The following is a 16,340-nucleotide window of genomic DNA, read 5'->3' as shown; positions in this document are numbered from 1 at the left end:
TCTGGGGGAGAGTGTTTGACTTTTTTTCCCCACAGAAAATTGACTTTTAAAGAGCTTAAATATGAGGCAATCTGGCAACTGAAAGATTACTAATGAAAAGAAAAAGTGCAAACTCTATTCCACAAGTAATTATCTTGTAAAAAAATTCAGCCACTTTGCTCATGTAATGTCTTTAAGTGTTTTAGGTAGAAAAAGGTTTGCCTTTCCATTTTCAATGAGAAATAATGTAAGATTAACAAGTCTAAAAATAGGGGCTAATTTAGGCTTTCTAAAAAGCAGATCATACAGTAATGTGCCAAATTCTTGAGTCACCCCTCTTTATATTCTGCTTCCAAACTTTATTTACATTTTTAAAGTACTTTTGAGCAATAGTTTTCTAGTCTTTCTGAATATCTTTCAAATTTTTCCTTTCAACACTGTCTGCTTTTCATTCAGTTTTAGTCCAATCCTTGCTTTATGCACTATATTTCCAAAAGTATTTGTTCATCTGCCTGCACACACATATAAACTTGAGTGCATTCAATTCTTAATCCATTGGGTTTAATGTGATCATGGCCCACCTTTTGCAGCTATATCAGCTTCAACTCTTCTGGAAAGGCTTTCCACAAGGTTTAAGAGCATGATTATGGGAATTTTTTGACCTCTCTTTCAGAGAAATATTTGTGATATTGGACAAGAAGGCCTGTGTCTGTGAAGGTTCTCAGTCATCCAGGTCATCGTAGTCAAAGGAGCTTGCAAAGAAAAGCGTCTGGACTTCTTTAAGTTGCTTGAAGACGTTTCACCTCTCATCCGAGAAGCTTCTTCAGTTCTAAGGTCAAATGGTGGAGAGTCCCAGATATAAACCTAGTGGGAGCGACCCCCACAGAGAGACAAAAGGACCCCCTGATGATCCTCTAATCACCTGAGTCAAGGTGTGAAATTGGGTGTGGGACCCAATCAGCCAGAGTTTCGGGTGTGTTCATTGTGAAACCTGGCCCCACCTTGTCATGCGAATTCCTGAGGTCACATGACCCAGGATGTGAGTGGGCGTTAAGGCGTCTGGGAAGGGATCTCAAAACTGGATTATAGATGGCAGAGAGTTGGTGTCGTAAACCCCCGCCTCTGTTCAAAGATGGTCGCTCACAGTGGACATAGATGGCTTCTTTCACTCCTCTTTCAAACCATCTGTCCTCTCTGTCCAAAATGTGAACATTGGCATCCTCGAAAGAGTGTCCTTTATCCTTAAGATGCAGATGGACTGCTGAGTCTTGTCCTGTGGAGGTGGCTCGTCTGTGTTGTGCCATGCGCTTGTGAAGTGGCTGTTTGGTCTCTCCAATGTAGAGGTCTGGGCATTCCTCACTGCACTGTACAGCATACACCACATTGTTAAGTTTGTGTCTTGGCGTTTTGTCTTTCGGGTGAACCAGTTTCTGTCTGAGTGTGTTGCTGGGTCTGAAATACACCGGGATGTCATGCTTGGAGAAAACTCTCCTGAGTTTTTCTGATACACCGGCTACATAGGGGATGACAATGTTGTTGCGTCTGTCCTTCTTATCCTCCCTCACTGGTGTCTGATCTTCTTTTCTGTGCCTCTTTGCTGACTTTAAAAACGCCCATTTAGGATAGCCGCACGTTTTGAGTGCTTCCTTTACGTGTGTGTGTTCCTTCTTTTTTCCTTCAGGTTGAGAGGGAACATGTTCTGCCCGGTGGTGTAGGGTCCTAATTACTCCAAGTTTGTGTTCCAGAGGGTGATGGGAGTCAAAAAGGAGGTACTGGTCCGTGTGTGTGGGCTTCCGGTAAATTTCGATGTTGAGTTTGCCGTTCTCTTCAATGTGCACAGCGCAGTCCAGGAAAGGCAAACAGTTATCCTTTGTGTCTTCCCTGGTGAACTTGATGTTTTTATCCACAGCGTTAATGTGCGCAGTGAAGGATTCCACTTCTTGTGTCTTGATTTTGACCCAGGTGTCGTCCACATATCTGTACCAGTGGCTGGGTACTCTTCCTTTGAAAGAGCCAAGAGCCTTCCTTTCCACTTCCTCCATGTAAAGGTTGGCTACAATAGGTGACACGGGGGAGCCCATGGCACAGCCATGTTTTTGTCTGTAAAAGCCTTCGTTGTACTTGAAATATGTAGTGGTGAGGCAGAGGTCTAACAGTGTGCAGATCTGATCGGGTGTGAAGTTGGTCCTGTCCTCCAAGGAGCTGTCTTCTTGTAATCGTTTTCTGACCGTCTCCACGGCCTCCGTGGTGGGTATGCAAGTTGGCATCCTCTTTCGAGGATGCCAATGTTCACATTTTGGACAGAGAGGACAGATGGTTTGAAAGAGGAGTGAAAGAAGCCATCTATGTCCACTGTGAGCGACCATCTTTGAACAGAGGCGGGGGTTTACGACACCAACTCTCTGCCATCTATAATCCAGTTTTGAGATCCCTTCCCAGACGCCTTAACGCCCACTCACATCCTGGGCCATGTGACCTCAGGAATTCGCATGACAAGGTGGGGCCAGGTTTCACAATGAACACACCCGAAACTCTGGCTGATTGGGTCCCACACCCAATTTCACACCTTGATTCAGGTGATTAGAGGATCATCAGGGGGTCCTTTTGTCCCTCTGTGGGGGGATACTCCCACTAGGTTTATATCTGGGACTCTCCACCATTTGACCTTAGAACTGAAGAAGCTTCTCGGATGAGAGGTGAAACGTCTTCAAGCAACTTAAAGAAGTCCAGACGCTTTTCTTTGCAAGCTCCTTTGACGACAAGAAGGCCTGTCTTGCAGTCTCCGCTCTAATTCGTCCCAAAAGTGTTCTTTTAGGTTGAGGTCAGGACTCAAGGCCAGTCAAGTTCTTCCACACTGGAGTCGCTCATCCATGTCTTTATGGACCTTGCTTTGTGGACTGGTCATTGCACGAGGAAGCGGCCATTCCCAAACTTCTCCCACTAAGCCAGGAGCTTAAAATTGTCTAAATATCTTCTTATCTAGAATTATCAAGAGTTCTTTTAATTTTAATTAAGGCAGAGGCCAACTTCTCAAAAAGCAACCGCACACCATAAGCCCCCTCCTCCAGAAAACTTCAGACTTGGCACAATGCTGTGAGACAAGTACTGTTTGCCTGACAACAGCCAAACCCAGACTCATCCATCAGATTGCCAGATAGAGATGCATAGACAAGAACATCTCCACTTCTCTAGAGTCCAGTTTCAGTGTGCTTTACACTAGTGCTTTACATTGCACTTGGTGATATAAGGCTTGGATGCAGCTCTCTACGTTGCTCTCACTGTTCTTATGCTAATCTGAAGGCCACGTGAGGTTTGGAAGTCTATAGCGACTGACCTCTGCAGAAGGTTGGCAACTACTCACTATGTTCCTCAGCATCCTCTGACCCTGCTGTGAGTTGATGTTGTTCCTAATCACTTGCTCTTTGTTACAATACCAATAACAGTTGACGGTGGAATATTCAATGGGCTGCCACACGTTCTTGCTCCCAAAGAGTAATATTTTACGGTAGGTGATAAATTGTCAACATATTACGCTTCCAGGCACCCAACACGTCCCTAAATGACGAGATCGGAAAAACGAGGAAATGTGAGAACCGTTTGGAATTAATCTACACATGTTCATTCATTTTACTTTAATCGCTATGGAAAACACTATTTTACGTTGTTAAAGAGCTGGTTACGGTTAGGGATAGGGACATGGTTAGGGTTCGGGCTGGAATACATGGCTGGAACTATGGCTGGGCCATATTATACCGTTCACGGTAATACCGGTATAATGTTGGGCAACAATAAGAAAATGAAATATCGCGATAGAATATGGGTAAAACGCGCATGCGCAGTGCCTTTGTTTTCATACGCACATGGTGGACAAACCATGGCAGCAACGGAGAATGAGAAGGGCGAGAGCGGATCGTTGAAGGAAACAGATGAACCAGAATTGGTTTGTAAAAATGCTGCAACTTCAGTGGTGTGGCACTGGTTTAGCTTTCGTCCGTCAGATACACAACAAAGCACTATTTTTGGTAGAGCATGCTAGCGGGCCATCATTATTACCGTGTTTGTTGGAATTATATCGTCAGTTATATCGTTATCGCAAATTTTCAAATGTATATCGTGATAAATATTTTTGGTCATATCGCCCTGCTCTAGCTGGAACATGTATTACTGCGGGACCGTCATTCTACTAGATTTCACCCATAACCCGGCACGCAGCATAAAAACGCGGAAGGTCACCTTTCGCGTTTCTCAGGAATGCCGTGGGACATGACAAATCGTTGGGATGTTACGCATTGGGAGTGAGAACAGGCTGGAATCTTTGGTAGCGAGGAAATTTCATGGCTTATTGCGCAGGTGGCTATCACTGTACCATGCTGGAATTGACAGAGCTCCTCAAAGCAACAAATTCTTTCACAAATATTTGTAGATGGAGTCTACATGTAGCCATGGAAGGGATTGAAACACCTGAATTCAATGATTTGGATAGGTGAGTGAATATTTTTTGCAAAATAGTGTCCGAGTTGCAGAGAAAAAAAGACATTGTAATGGTTCTTACCCCTCTGAAGTTGCTGGTGGCCTGGAAGTAGATGAGGTAGTTCTTGGTTGGGTCCAAAGGACTGTTCCAGTAGCCATTGTAGGTGTGATTATCACCCACTGTGAAAGGCGTGGCCTCCGGCAGACTGCTGGGAGCCAGCTCAGCTGTATAGTAATGTGGAGCCCCTTTGGCCTGAGCCTCGTTGTGGGAATTTGGAGTAGGGAAACAGTCCACGGTACCCAGCTCCCTCCTCTTCACATGACGGGACCCATCCTCTTCCACCACCACTACCTGGTAGGCACTGGGACAGGACAATGTGGACCTTAGTGCCCCAAAAACCTATCATTTAAATATCATTCTAATAGTATATAATATCGCTGTCAATAGTCATAATGCCAGGAACATACCATTCAGATCACACTGTGTTTGTTGCCCTTGTCCTTAAATTGTAGCATCATCATCATATATCCAGTCGGAAAAGTAATATTACTCCAGAGTTTTCGATACATAAAACGGATTAACTTTGGAATGATCTGGCTGAGGAGATTCAGGCCCACAGAGCCAGTGACCTTTAAATTCCTTCTTAAAACAAGTTTTTATAGATTGACTTTTACCTGATACTACTTCATGTTATGTTTCCTTTTGAAATCCTGTAATGTGTGGCCATTGTTTTCAGTTGTCTTGTTTAATATTTCTGGTTTCTTTGTTAATTATTTCATTGGCATTGTTTACTTTTTGTAATTTACCTCCAATAAATTGTTGCTTTTAACTCATTAATGTTGAACTTCATATACACACAGATTTGACTATGCCATCTACAGTTTTCATGATTTATTTTTTAAATTAAACAGTTTGGACTACAGTGTTCATTTGAAGATTGCACCCAACTTAAACCCAAATTCATAAATTATATCAAAATACAAGAAAAACTCGCTATTATTGAATTTCAGCTATTTTTTATTATAATTGATCTTTATTGGATATGTATATTTATTGAATAACACCACTTTTAATTATGTGATGTTTTGTTTTAACAATTTTCATCAATGTTTTTTTATGTTTTTCATCCGCGCTCTGCCAGTTAACTCTTTCCAAATCAGTCTACCAGGTGAAAGTAAAGAAAGTACAAGCAGTAATTATATGCAAAAGTAGCATGATTAGTCATCCAGAGAACTCATGCTAAACTTTAAAAAGACTGCATGGTAAGTAGGTATCATATGCAGGTCTGTAAGGCTCCAAACGCAAGATGTTATTCCCTGTGTATAGTGTTTATTTAGAGTAAAAGGATTACTTTAGTTGCTGTTGCTTTAGCTAACAGGTGCTAACTAGATCCTTTGAGTAGCTCATGAGCTAGTGAAAGCGCATGAGCATGTGACTCCCCAACCCTGGTTCCAAAAAAGTCTGGCTACTGTGTAAAGTATGGCTGTAGCTCAGGCGGTAGAGCAGGTCATCTACTGATTGGAAGGTTGGTGGTTCGATTCCTGGTTTCCCTCAATGCCAAATATTCTTGGGCAAGATATTAACCCCAAATTGCTGCATTGCTCCCAAATTGATGGATGCATCGGAGTTTTGGCTGAAAGCCGCCCCTCCCTGAGCCTGTTTCTGCCGGAGGTTTCTTCCTGTTAAAAGGGAGTTTTTCCTTCCCACTGTCACCAAGGTGCTTACTCATAGGGGGTCATATGATTGTTGGGGTTTTCTCTGTATGTATTATTGTAGGGTCTACCTTACAATATAAAGCACATTGAGGTGACTGTTGTTGTGATTTGGCGCTATATAAATACAATTGAATTGAAAGATATGTCCCAAATTGTATATCAGCAGTCACCATTTACCAAACTGTGTTTGTTTGATTATTAATTTCAGTTATGAAAAAATGGTTTTACTACTCATGGCCACAATGAAGAAGCAATATTGTCACGACATTCTCTTGCTTGGCTTTAACAGAACCTCACCATGTGATGAATATTTTTCTATTGCACCGTTATATCTCTCCCAGAGAAATGCACTCCGTGAAGGATTGGATGCGCTTTTCTAGTTGAAAGCCTGGTGCTTCAATTTTTTTCAAAAAATTGAAATTGGACCGGGGGCAGGGGCAAGGGCCCATTATGGTGACACAATGTCTAACAGTCAACATACGATAGGTTGACATGGAGCGTCATTCTAAAGCTGTGTGAAATGGTGAATTAGGCTTCAGGACGGAATAACGAATAACGGCCCATTTTTTATTCCCTTTATCCTGTTGCTATTGTGCCAACACATCATAACGTTCCGATGTCCTTGACCACTGGGCAAACATTAATGAGGAAACCTAATATTAATGGCTTGCATTTAATTTTGAACGCTTTGTGAACTTTGCAAAATCATCATGTTTCTGTGAAGACCCACTTTCTGGGACTTCATGCATTTTACTTGAAATGGTGTCTGCTATGCTTCAAGACTAAAGAACAATTTTCTAGTGCTTCACAGAGCTCGCTTTGACTGCAGCTATAAATATCAGAGCCTGGAAGAGCACCAAATGAATGTCGGTGTAGGAGTGAAGCATGCATTGTACCTGACAGGAGCCCCTCTCCCCAGGGCTGGGCGCAGCAGCACGGTGATGGTGCTCTCCGACTCACTCAGTGGAGAAGGGATGTCTTCATAGTCAAACACCGGAGCTGAGGGCAGAAAGAAAAGTGGGGAAAAAATGTGTCAAAAAAGGGCTAACATGTGTAGAAAAAGAGCAGGATGCTTTTCCGTACTCTTTTTGCAAAGATGAAATATACTTTGTTTAGATTTGGGAGCTTCAACAGACACGTGGCTCCACTGCTCGATATTTTAGTAATGTTTTCTCCCCTACATTAAAAGATAAGAGTGTACCATCTTTGTTCATTACCCGCACTTGTCCCCAGCGTACTAGTGTGTGCAGGCCTCCCACACAGTGCCATTGACTGATGATGACTAGTAACAGCAGCCAACTACAGAGAAAACAAGAGGCTCTTATAATATAATTAGGACAGATCTCAATGCTGCACAACCTCAGCAAAGCTCTGGGGACAAAGGGGTTGAGTGTTCCCATCTCTGTTTACTACAGGGAGTGAATTAATTGGAGTACGTAGTGAAGCAAATGGTTATCCTGGTACAACAGATAAGCCAAAACAAAAAGGTTTCTGTAATGGAAGTGGAAAATGTTTCTGCTGAGGCAAGGCATTAATGCCCGTCGTAAAAACCTGCTTGTGTAACCTGTCATCCGAAAAAACACACACTCATGCTTGCACGCAAACATCTGAGGTCTGCATTATATGCAGTCGTGCTCAGGAGTGTTTGAGCCAGTGTGTGTTAGGTGGTTAAAGCCAATGAATAATGAAAAAACTAACGAGTACAGCATTACACTTGCATGTGTGGTACTAAACTGGAACAGGAGCTGGCTGCCCAGAGCTCCTGACAGCGCAGCCAGGTGGGAGCATGTGATACTATAGATTTAATTGTACACTCTGACATCTGCAAGCCCACATAAGCCACTTTCTAAACCGAATGGAACAGGTACAGATAACAGAGATGGATGCTGTATTACATACAGTGTGGGGGTCAAAGAATTCTCCTGGAATATAAAAAGCACCAAGATCCAGCAGAACCAAAAGGTATTTTTATTAAGACAATAACGTTTACAATCCACCAATCTCCCTGTTCGGCATCAGAAAACACCAGACTAAAATCAAAATGTTCAATATATTCTGCATGCCTAGGGATAAAGTTATGTCATTGTCTGCTTTAGGAGACAGTAATAATAAATAGACATGAAACAAGCACACTTGAATCAGAGGAGAAATGAAAAGGAAAAGAAGCAACAACTTTAAAAAGAGAAACTGCTGTAAACCATTAAACCATAAAAGAAACTAATTAATAAAACTTTAACAATGAGCATTTTTTTATATTTTACTTGAATGCACTGATTCTATTACTTTAATGTATAATATTTAATGTATTTAATGTATGAATGTAAAGGAGTTACATTCAAAATTTGAAAGTGCACTGCAATAGCTCAAGGTTGGATCTAGAGTGACTTTTTCACAAATACGGGACACCTATACCACACTAGACAATCCAAAAGTCATTCAGTCTTCCTGAAAATGTGCGCCTTTAACCCCAAAATTAAACAGTAATGTGTCCCCTCAAAAGCAGGTTTTCGACTCTGCATTAGGCTGTTCAGAACAACCATAAACATGTTTGACTTTCCCAAATTCTGAAGTTAACAAGAAGCACTCAGAGAGCACAACCCTCCGCAAGGCAACTCACTCTCTGGGCAGTAGTGACTTTAAAGGAATAGTGTTGTATTTTGTATATTTTCATTTTATTTTCTTTGTTCTTTTTTTAGAAAATACTTTAAGGAGTTTGTAGTGGAGTAAAAAGTACAAAAAGCAGGCTTTTTAACTTAATTTTGAGTGTATATGGATTCATTCGCGTTCTCTTGACAGTACTGTTTTTTAAAGATATGACATATTTTGGGGTCAACTTGCAACAAAGTCATGTAAAAGTGAAATGTTACATTTATATTTGATATTTGGATGCAAACTAAGAGAGGTGCAGTAAATATAATGCCATTATTTATAATTTCCTTGTGGTTTACTATTTATCAAGCAGGACACGTTTGGGTAGGATTTGGTAGGATTTAGAATGCACATAATGTAAGTGCAACAAACTGGAAAAGGACTGCAATGGACTATAGTATGCAGAAAAGTTCAGTACAACAGCGAATGTCACAATTTCCACTTTTTGCAAAGACTCTTTCATAAAATTCGTTGCTATACTCCTTCGCTGAACAATCCAAACTCTTATGCTTTGCTCTGTTTTCAGTCAATGTTAAGACACAGTCAAGGAAATTACTCTTTTGTAACTTACATTTGTTTGTTTGAAATAAGTTATGAAACACAAATGTAATAAAAAGTGCAGAAACAAATTTAAGAAGAAACACTCAGAATGCAAACCTGTGCCAAGGCCGCTCGCTGTCTTTTACATACTGGCAGCTAACGAGGCCCACCGTTCTCTTTGTCTTGACAATACTTTCTTTTAGATACAATGTATTTTGGGGTCAACTTGAAAGGAAGGCAGATGTGAAATATTAAATTGACATCAGAGGTCAAATGTGACAAACTATAATGTCATACTTAGAATCCTCCTATACCCTTATCATTTCCTAAATGTTGACAATTCTAAGCAGTTTTAAAGATAAAAGACATTTAATAAAATGTTGACCTTATTTGATCTTGAAGGAGAGGTCAGAGGTAAATGAGACATATTTTAAATCTGTATGCAGTATTTTATTTTGACTATACACACCACACTTGTAAGAATCATAGTTAGTTAAGTTATGAGGTTTTTTGCCAGTTTTTGACCAATAAATCATTAAGTTGACCTTGAAGACCTCAGTGCATGCAAGCCAAATTTTAATGAATTGTTAACATGACCCCACTCTACACCCCTACAAAGTTTTCTTTCAAAAACTTTGAATGACACACGTGCAAACACTGCCAAAAACATATCCTCCTTGGCAGAGGTGGAAAAATGTGGCAAAAATAAGGGTGACAAAAAAATAGAAGTTAAAGCACTTTCTAATAACCTAAACAATATGTCCAGTTCAGACTTTGTGTGCTGCCAGGACCTGCGGGGGTGCAGTGTTCCATCTCTGGACAAAGATCCTGCATAGATCAGTTTGTTCTGGAACATTTCTAACCATCCTGTTGTTGGACCATGATCTGTCGTGAGGTCCCATCGCTGACCGCTGCAGCCCTCAAGCTGTTTCAGAAATACTACCTAATTATCTGACTTGCTACCTAGACCTTGAAATACACTGCTGTCACACAAAAAGTCAACATCATTAGCTAAACAGTCTTGTTTAGTTCTAGATTTGGCACACAGTTAATTGTTTTTAGGAGCTCAATATGTAATTTGACAGAAGAAAATGTCTTTTTGTTTTGCTGTTCGGATTAACATAATCAGATCATTTTAACAAGAAGAAGCCTGAAACATTATTAAAGCCTGCATCAGGAGATTTTATACAGATACATCTCCAGAAAGAAGGAAAAAGCAATAACTGCAGACCTTTTGAGGAAGCTTTATTTTCTTTAACTGCTTTTGTGTGTGGATTCCTGAATGAATCCAAATCATCCACACACTCCATTTACCCCCCACGTGCTGTATGAGGGAGACACAACAATAGCAAGTGATGTTTCATCAGAGTAAACACCATTAGTGAAAATGGCCTGCAGACACCAATCAGGGGGAGAGTGTTTCACAATCCCCACAGACAGAACAGAATCTTGAGATCCATAGCGGTAACCTCTTCCCTGACAAACACCGCTTCTCTAATTTCTGAACAGCTGCGTGTCCTTTGAATGGAAAACGCAGGCCGCGGTGATGTGAACAAAGCTGTTTTCACCCAAACCATTCAAGCTGAACATTTGTACTTGGCTATAATTTGCGCTGCTGTTATTCTATCAAACTAAGCCAGTGTGCATCTGAAAGGTGTACAGAATGAAAACAATTTGTACAGTTTAAAATTAAATGTGCAATTCAACCAAAGCTCTTCAAAGGGAGGGAATTACATATCATGACATAGTCTCCTATCATTAAAAAAAACATGTTTTTTTTTCTTTAGACTTGTCCTGTCACAGCCACTGAAAATCTGAATTTATCATTAAATACCAGTCAAGAGAAAATCTCTTACACACATGTAGACACACATACAGCAGTCAGTGCAAAGACTCACCAGAAATGTTGGTGGTGATCTCAGTGAGTGCAGTCTGGCCAAAGCCCTTGGCAGTTCTGGCCCGGACAGACACCAGGTAGGTGGTTCCAGGATGGAGGCCGGAGAACATGTGGTAGGTCTCATTTCTCAGCTTGGACACTGTACGGCGAGGACCTGGCACATTAATACCTGGATCTGATGACTCAATACTCTGGTAACTGATCTGAAAATAGAGAAAATGAAGATACTGTATTAAAATGGTCCAAACCTTATCTAATCTAATCCAGACCTGTGCAAGTCTGTTCTTGCTTTTCTACCAGAAAGGTTCGGGCTCTTTTTGATCTTTTTAACAGGATATGATGTTCTTTTCATGCTTTATCCCCCTTGTGACCCTGAACTGGATAAGCAATTATGAGAAGGGATAATAATGTAAGCATATTAATATACCACTATGACATCTCATAGCAATTAAGACGGAGCATGTAAGCCTGGGGGAAAATGGTGTGATCGATCCACTATCAAGTAATTTCACCTAAAAATAGAAGTGATGACAAATAAAGCTTAGTTGATCACAAAACCCACTAAGCTTGTCATTTTGTGGTTTCCATCAGTGAATCGCAAACTATGAAACTTCTTAGATACACTAATATGCAAAAGTCTTGAGACACCCCTCATTTTGTTATATGAGACTTTTTCGTCTTGATGCATGCTCAATCATCCAGGTAAGTAAATCTCCAAAAGTTGATTCTGTTCATCTGGACGTAGCGTTTTGTGGGAGAAACGTTTCGTCACTCATCCAAGTGACTTCTTCAGTCTCAGCTGACTGCAGGTTTCCCCAATCTTATAAACAGTACATTTGCATAATGACTGAAACCAGCCCACTGAAGGAACAATGAGCTGGGAGGTCAGTTCATTAATCTTAATTATGCAAATTCTCATGACCACTGATCAACAACCACTGATCAAAACCCACTGATCAAAGACCACTGATCAACGGCCATGAGTACCATTCACAGAGAGTTGGGGAATGGCTGCAATCACAGCATTGTAAGATGGCGAAAGATGTACCCTTAGGCCCCTCCTCGATTCAGAGATGGTCTTTCCCTTTTCACGTAAATGGCCTCCTTGACTCCGCGCTCAAACCAGCGTTCCTCCCTGTCCAGGATGTGTACATCCTCATCCTTGAAAGAGTGTCCACTGGCCTGTAGGTGTAAATAGACTGCAGAGTCCTGGCCTGACGAGGTAGCTCTTCTGTGTTGTGCCATCCGCTTCACCAGAGGTTGTTTGGTTTCCCCGATGTATAAATCCTGGCAATCCTCCTGGCACTTAACAGCGTACACTATGTTACTCTGTGTCGGGGGACCCGATCCTTGGGGTGGACCAATTTTTGCTGCAGCGTGTTTTGGGGTTTAAAAGCCACAGAGACCCGGTGTTTAGAAAAAATGCGTCTCAACTGCTCCGATACTCCAGACACATACGGGATCACTACAGGTTTTCTCTTAGGCAGAGGTTGTCCTTCTCTGCTGGATCGGCTGGAGCTTTCTTTTGGCGCCATCCCAGCTTTGACAAAAGTCCAGCTGGGATAACCACATTTACTCAGGGCTTTCTTGATGTGATGTTCTTCTGCTTCTGTGTCAGTGGGGATGGTGTTCGCTCTGTGTTGTAGCGTCCTGATCCTGATGACACCCAGTTTGTGCTCCAGTGGATGATGAGAGTCAAACCTTAGATACTGATCTGTATGTGTAGGTTTACGGTACACATCAGCTTTTAGATGTCCCCCATTACTGATGGAAATCTCACAGTCTAAGAAGGCTAACTTGCCATTTTTCATATCCTCCCTGGTGAACGTGATGTGTTTGTCCACTGAGATAATGTGATCCGTGAAATGTGGAACGTCCTGAGACTTGATTTTCACCCAGGTGTCATCCACATATCTGAACCAATGGCTTGGTGGTGTTCCAGGGTAGGATAGCCAAGCCCTCTTTTCTACTTCTTCCATGTACAAATTGGCCACGATGGGTGAAACTGGGGAGCCCATGGCACACCCATGTTTCTGCCTGTAGAACTGACCCTTGTATGTGAAGTAGGTGGAATGGAGACACAGTTCCAAAAGCAAACAAACTTGGTCGATGCTGAGAGTGGTCCTGTTGCTGAGGTTGGTGTCATCCTGTAATCTCTTATGCACTACCTCCAATGCTTCCGTGCTCGGGATGCATGTGAAGAGAGATGTAACGTCATATGAGACCATGGTTTCATCTGCTTCCATAATGACGTCTCTCACCTTCTCAACAAAATCCAAAGTGTTCTGGACGTGGTGTTCAGAGCTGCCTACCAATGGGTTGAGGATTGAAGCCAAAAACTCGGAGATGTTATAGGTGACGGAGTTGATCATGCAGTCTTAAAGGTGCACCCTGTTTATGTATCTTCGGTAAACCATACAGACTTTGTGTAGACTCCCCTGAGTACAGCCTGTCAATAGCCTTGTCTTGTTCTAACTGCTTCAGACAATCTATCACCCTCTTCCTGTAACCACCTCCTGGGTCTCCTTTCAGGGGCTCATAAGCATTTTCATCCCTGAGTAGTGACAAAACCAGCCTTCAGTGGGTTGGTTTCGGTCATTATGCAAATCTACTGTTTAGAATATTGGAGGACCTGCAGTCAGCAGAGACTGAAGAAGTCACTTGGATGAGTGATGAAACGTTTCTCCCACAAAATGCTACATCCAGATGAACAGAATCAACTTTTGGAGATGAGACTTTTTCATTTTTTTCAAGTGGTCTTGAGAAACTTTTTTCCAGGCCTTTAGAAAGTCTTTCTCAGAGGAAAGACTTCAGAGGAATGTTCTTTTAAAAAAAATTGTTCAGCCTCTTAATATCGACCTACGAATCATTCAAGCATTACAAATGCACCTAATTCAAGGGATGAACTAGTACAGTCAATACAGACAACTTAGAAAAGAGCCACTTTTACATTTTGACACATTTTGTTACAAATCCTTTCCCAAAAAAACACATAATTTGTTCCAATTTCTTTAGAGACATCTATGAAAAATGCCAAAGATAACACAGTGTGACAGGCATACAATAGTATTTTTGTCCCAATAAGATGATTCCCAAAGAGCTGTTAGCCAAACTCCAGTGTGCCCTTAAAAAAACTGAGGAAACAGAACAAGTGGAGGACAAAAGAAGAAGGGGCTGTTCCTACAGCAGGCAAACATGAAAGCCATGACCTTAAGAAGAAGGAACAAAACAGCAAAGACCCAACACAGGACCTGATGCATGTATCTGTTCGCTGTCAGGCTGTGCGTGATTATACAAAACACAGATTTTCAAGCTCAAAAACCTTTTTTTGCTGGGCCCCCCTTTGTTTTACAAGAAAAATGTTCGCGCCCTCCTCCCCCAACCCCCCATCCCCGCGCGCTCGCGCACACACGCACGCACTAACACATCTTCCAACCACACACACCCATACTTTGCTCCATTGCCGTTTATTTCACACCTCAAACATTTAGTAAACAATTAAGTAAATACAAGTAATCTGCAATAAATTACAGGTAGTAAGAAAATAAACTACTAACTTTTTTACACTACCTGCACACCTACAGGGGTATTTTTGAAAACGCAGCTGTTTCATCCACATGTAAACGGCATTTGCAATCACCGAAAACAGAGATTTTTTAAAACTCCGTTTTTGCGTTTATGTGTGGGCGAGGAATACAGAGTTCGTCACGTAACATCAAAGGTATGTGCCTATTTTTATGTCACGCTGTGCGCCACGTTATTGTTTATGTGAGATGAATTGTAGAATGGCAGATATTCAGATTAGCAGTATTTTGTCTCTATCTTCAGGTTTTACACGCTTACATATACACACACAGTTACTGTCCCTCTATTTAGAAAGGCAGAGGCGTCACGGTGTGATTATTTTACATGTTTTTTTTCCCTGTGTAATAATATCCAACATTGCTATCAATACATTTTTCAAAAAATGCCTCTCTGTGGAAATTGGTTTAAAAACATAAACAGCTGTGGGATACTGTTTGTCCGGGATTTGAACCGGGGGAACAAATCGTGGCAGGATCAGCCTGATATTATTTGTGTCCCACTGTAACTTTACTGTATAAAGAACTAACATCTCCAAAATGTCAGGAGTAAGTTAGTCATTACAAGAAGTGTTTGTGAACTAAAAAGAATGTGGGATACTGTTTGTCTGTGATTTGGAGAGCCCAGCGCTGCTCCCGACGCAGGGAAGACCAATTCTGTAGGGGAGACCTACCTCGGCACTTGTGCAGGTGAAGCCAAAGGGAAGATATGCTTCACCATATTTTCTAGTCTTTGGCTTAGAATGAAGTTGATTTGGAAACATATTCAGCGATGCTTCATCTCCTGCTTTGCGTTTGTGTGGGATCCCTGTAAAAAAAACCTGTCCATTATGCTGGCAGTGTCTAAGCTTGTTTTTTTGTTTTTTTCCCCTTTTCATACCGCGCCCCCCTGCAATGGGGGGGCGGCCCCACACTTTGGGAAGGTCTGCATGTATGTTTGCACATGTTTCAATAAACTGCTCTATTGCCCATTTTCCTAACAACATGCAAAGAAATGTGGAGTGGCAGAAGAATTAACTACTAAGTACTGTAATTCCCATGATATTTGAAAACTCTGATGTGCCAGAGAAACACTCGAGAAATAAGAAGCGTTATAAGTTAGCTAGTTAAAGTTAGTTTTAAGCCTCTAGGGAGCATGAATATCTAATGTTTGGAACACAGGAAAGATTTCTAGACCCACATACTGTTGGATGCAAAATTAAAAATGAATGTGACACATAACAGCTTTGCAGTTATGACAATTACATAACATTTTTACATAACAGTTGGATTTTTAGCTGCTGTTAAGCAAGTGTTCATATAAGGGAAAAGCGGTGTGGCAGTGATAACATTCCTAGGTCAGACCAGATCAGACTGTATAAGCTCATACAGCTTGTCTGATATTCTTTACAGAATCCTTAGCTTGTTACTCACACGGGTAAAAGATTAAATTTAGATGGCATTTTATTTGAAATCCTTCTCACAGAAATGCCTCTCAATTAATCTTAAGGCTACAGCAAAAAGATGTC

General features: G+C 41.3%; 1 protein-coding gene across 7 annotated transcripts in view; it reads right to left on the bottom strand.

The window, feature by feature from the left end:
- The window catches only part of ptprua (protein tyrosine phosphatase receptor type Ua), a 245,729-nt gene that overhangs the window by 60,461 nt on the left and 168,928 nt on the right, over window positions 1-16,340 (bottom strand). For all 7 annotated transcript variants that reach the window (XM_040019859.1, XM_040019858.1, XM_040019862.1 and 4 more), the window contains exons 10-12: window positions 11,253-11,454; window positions 7,062-7,164; window positions 4,532-4,811 (exon numbers count right to left, since the gene is read on the bottom strand). In XM_040019859.1, coding sequence (XP_039875793.1) covers window positions 4,532-4,811; window positions 7,062-7,164; window positions 11,253-11,454 — 585 coding nt within the window. The remainder of the gene's footprint in view (window positions 1-4,531; window positions 4,812-7,061; window positions 7,165-11,252; window positions 11,455-16,340) is intronic.

This window comes from Simochromis diagramma, unplaced genomic scaffold (genome assembly GCF_900408965.1).
Source record: "Simochromis diagramma unplaced genomic scaffold, fSimDia1.1 OVJJ01000753.1, whole genome shotgun sequence".
Lineage (NCBI taxonomy): Eukaryota > Metazoa > Chordata > Actinopteri > Cichliformes > Cichlidae > Simochromis > Simochromis diagramma.
Note: the sequence above shows the minus strand (reverse complement) of the source record. Positions and strands in the feature narration are given on the sequence as shown.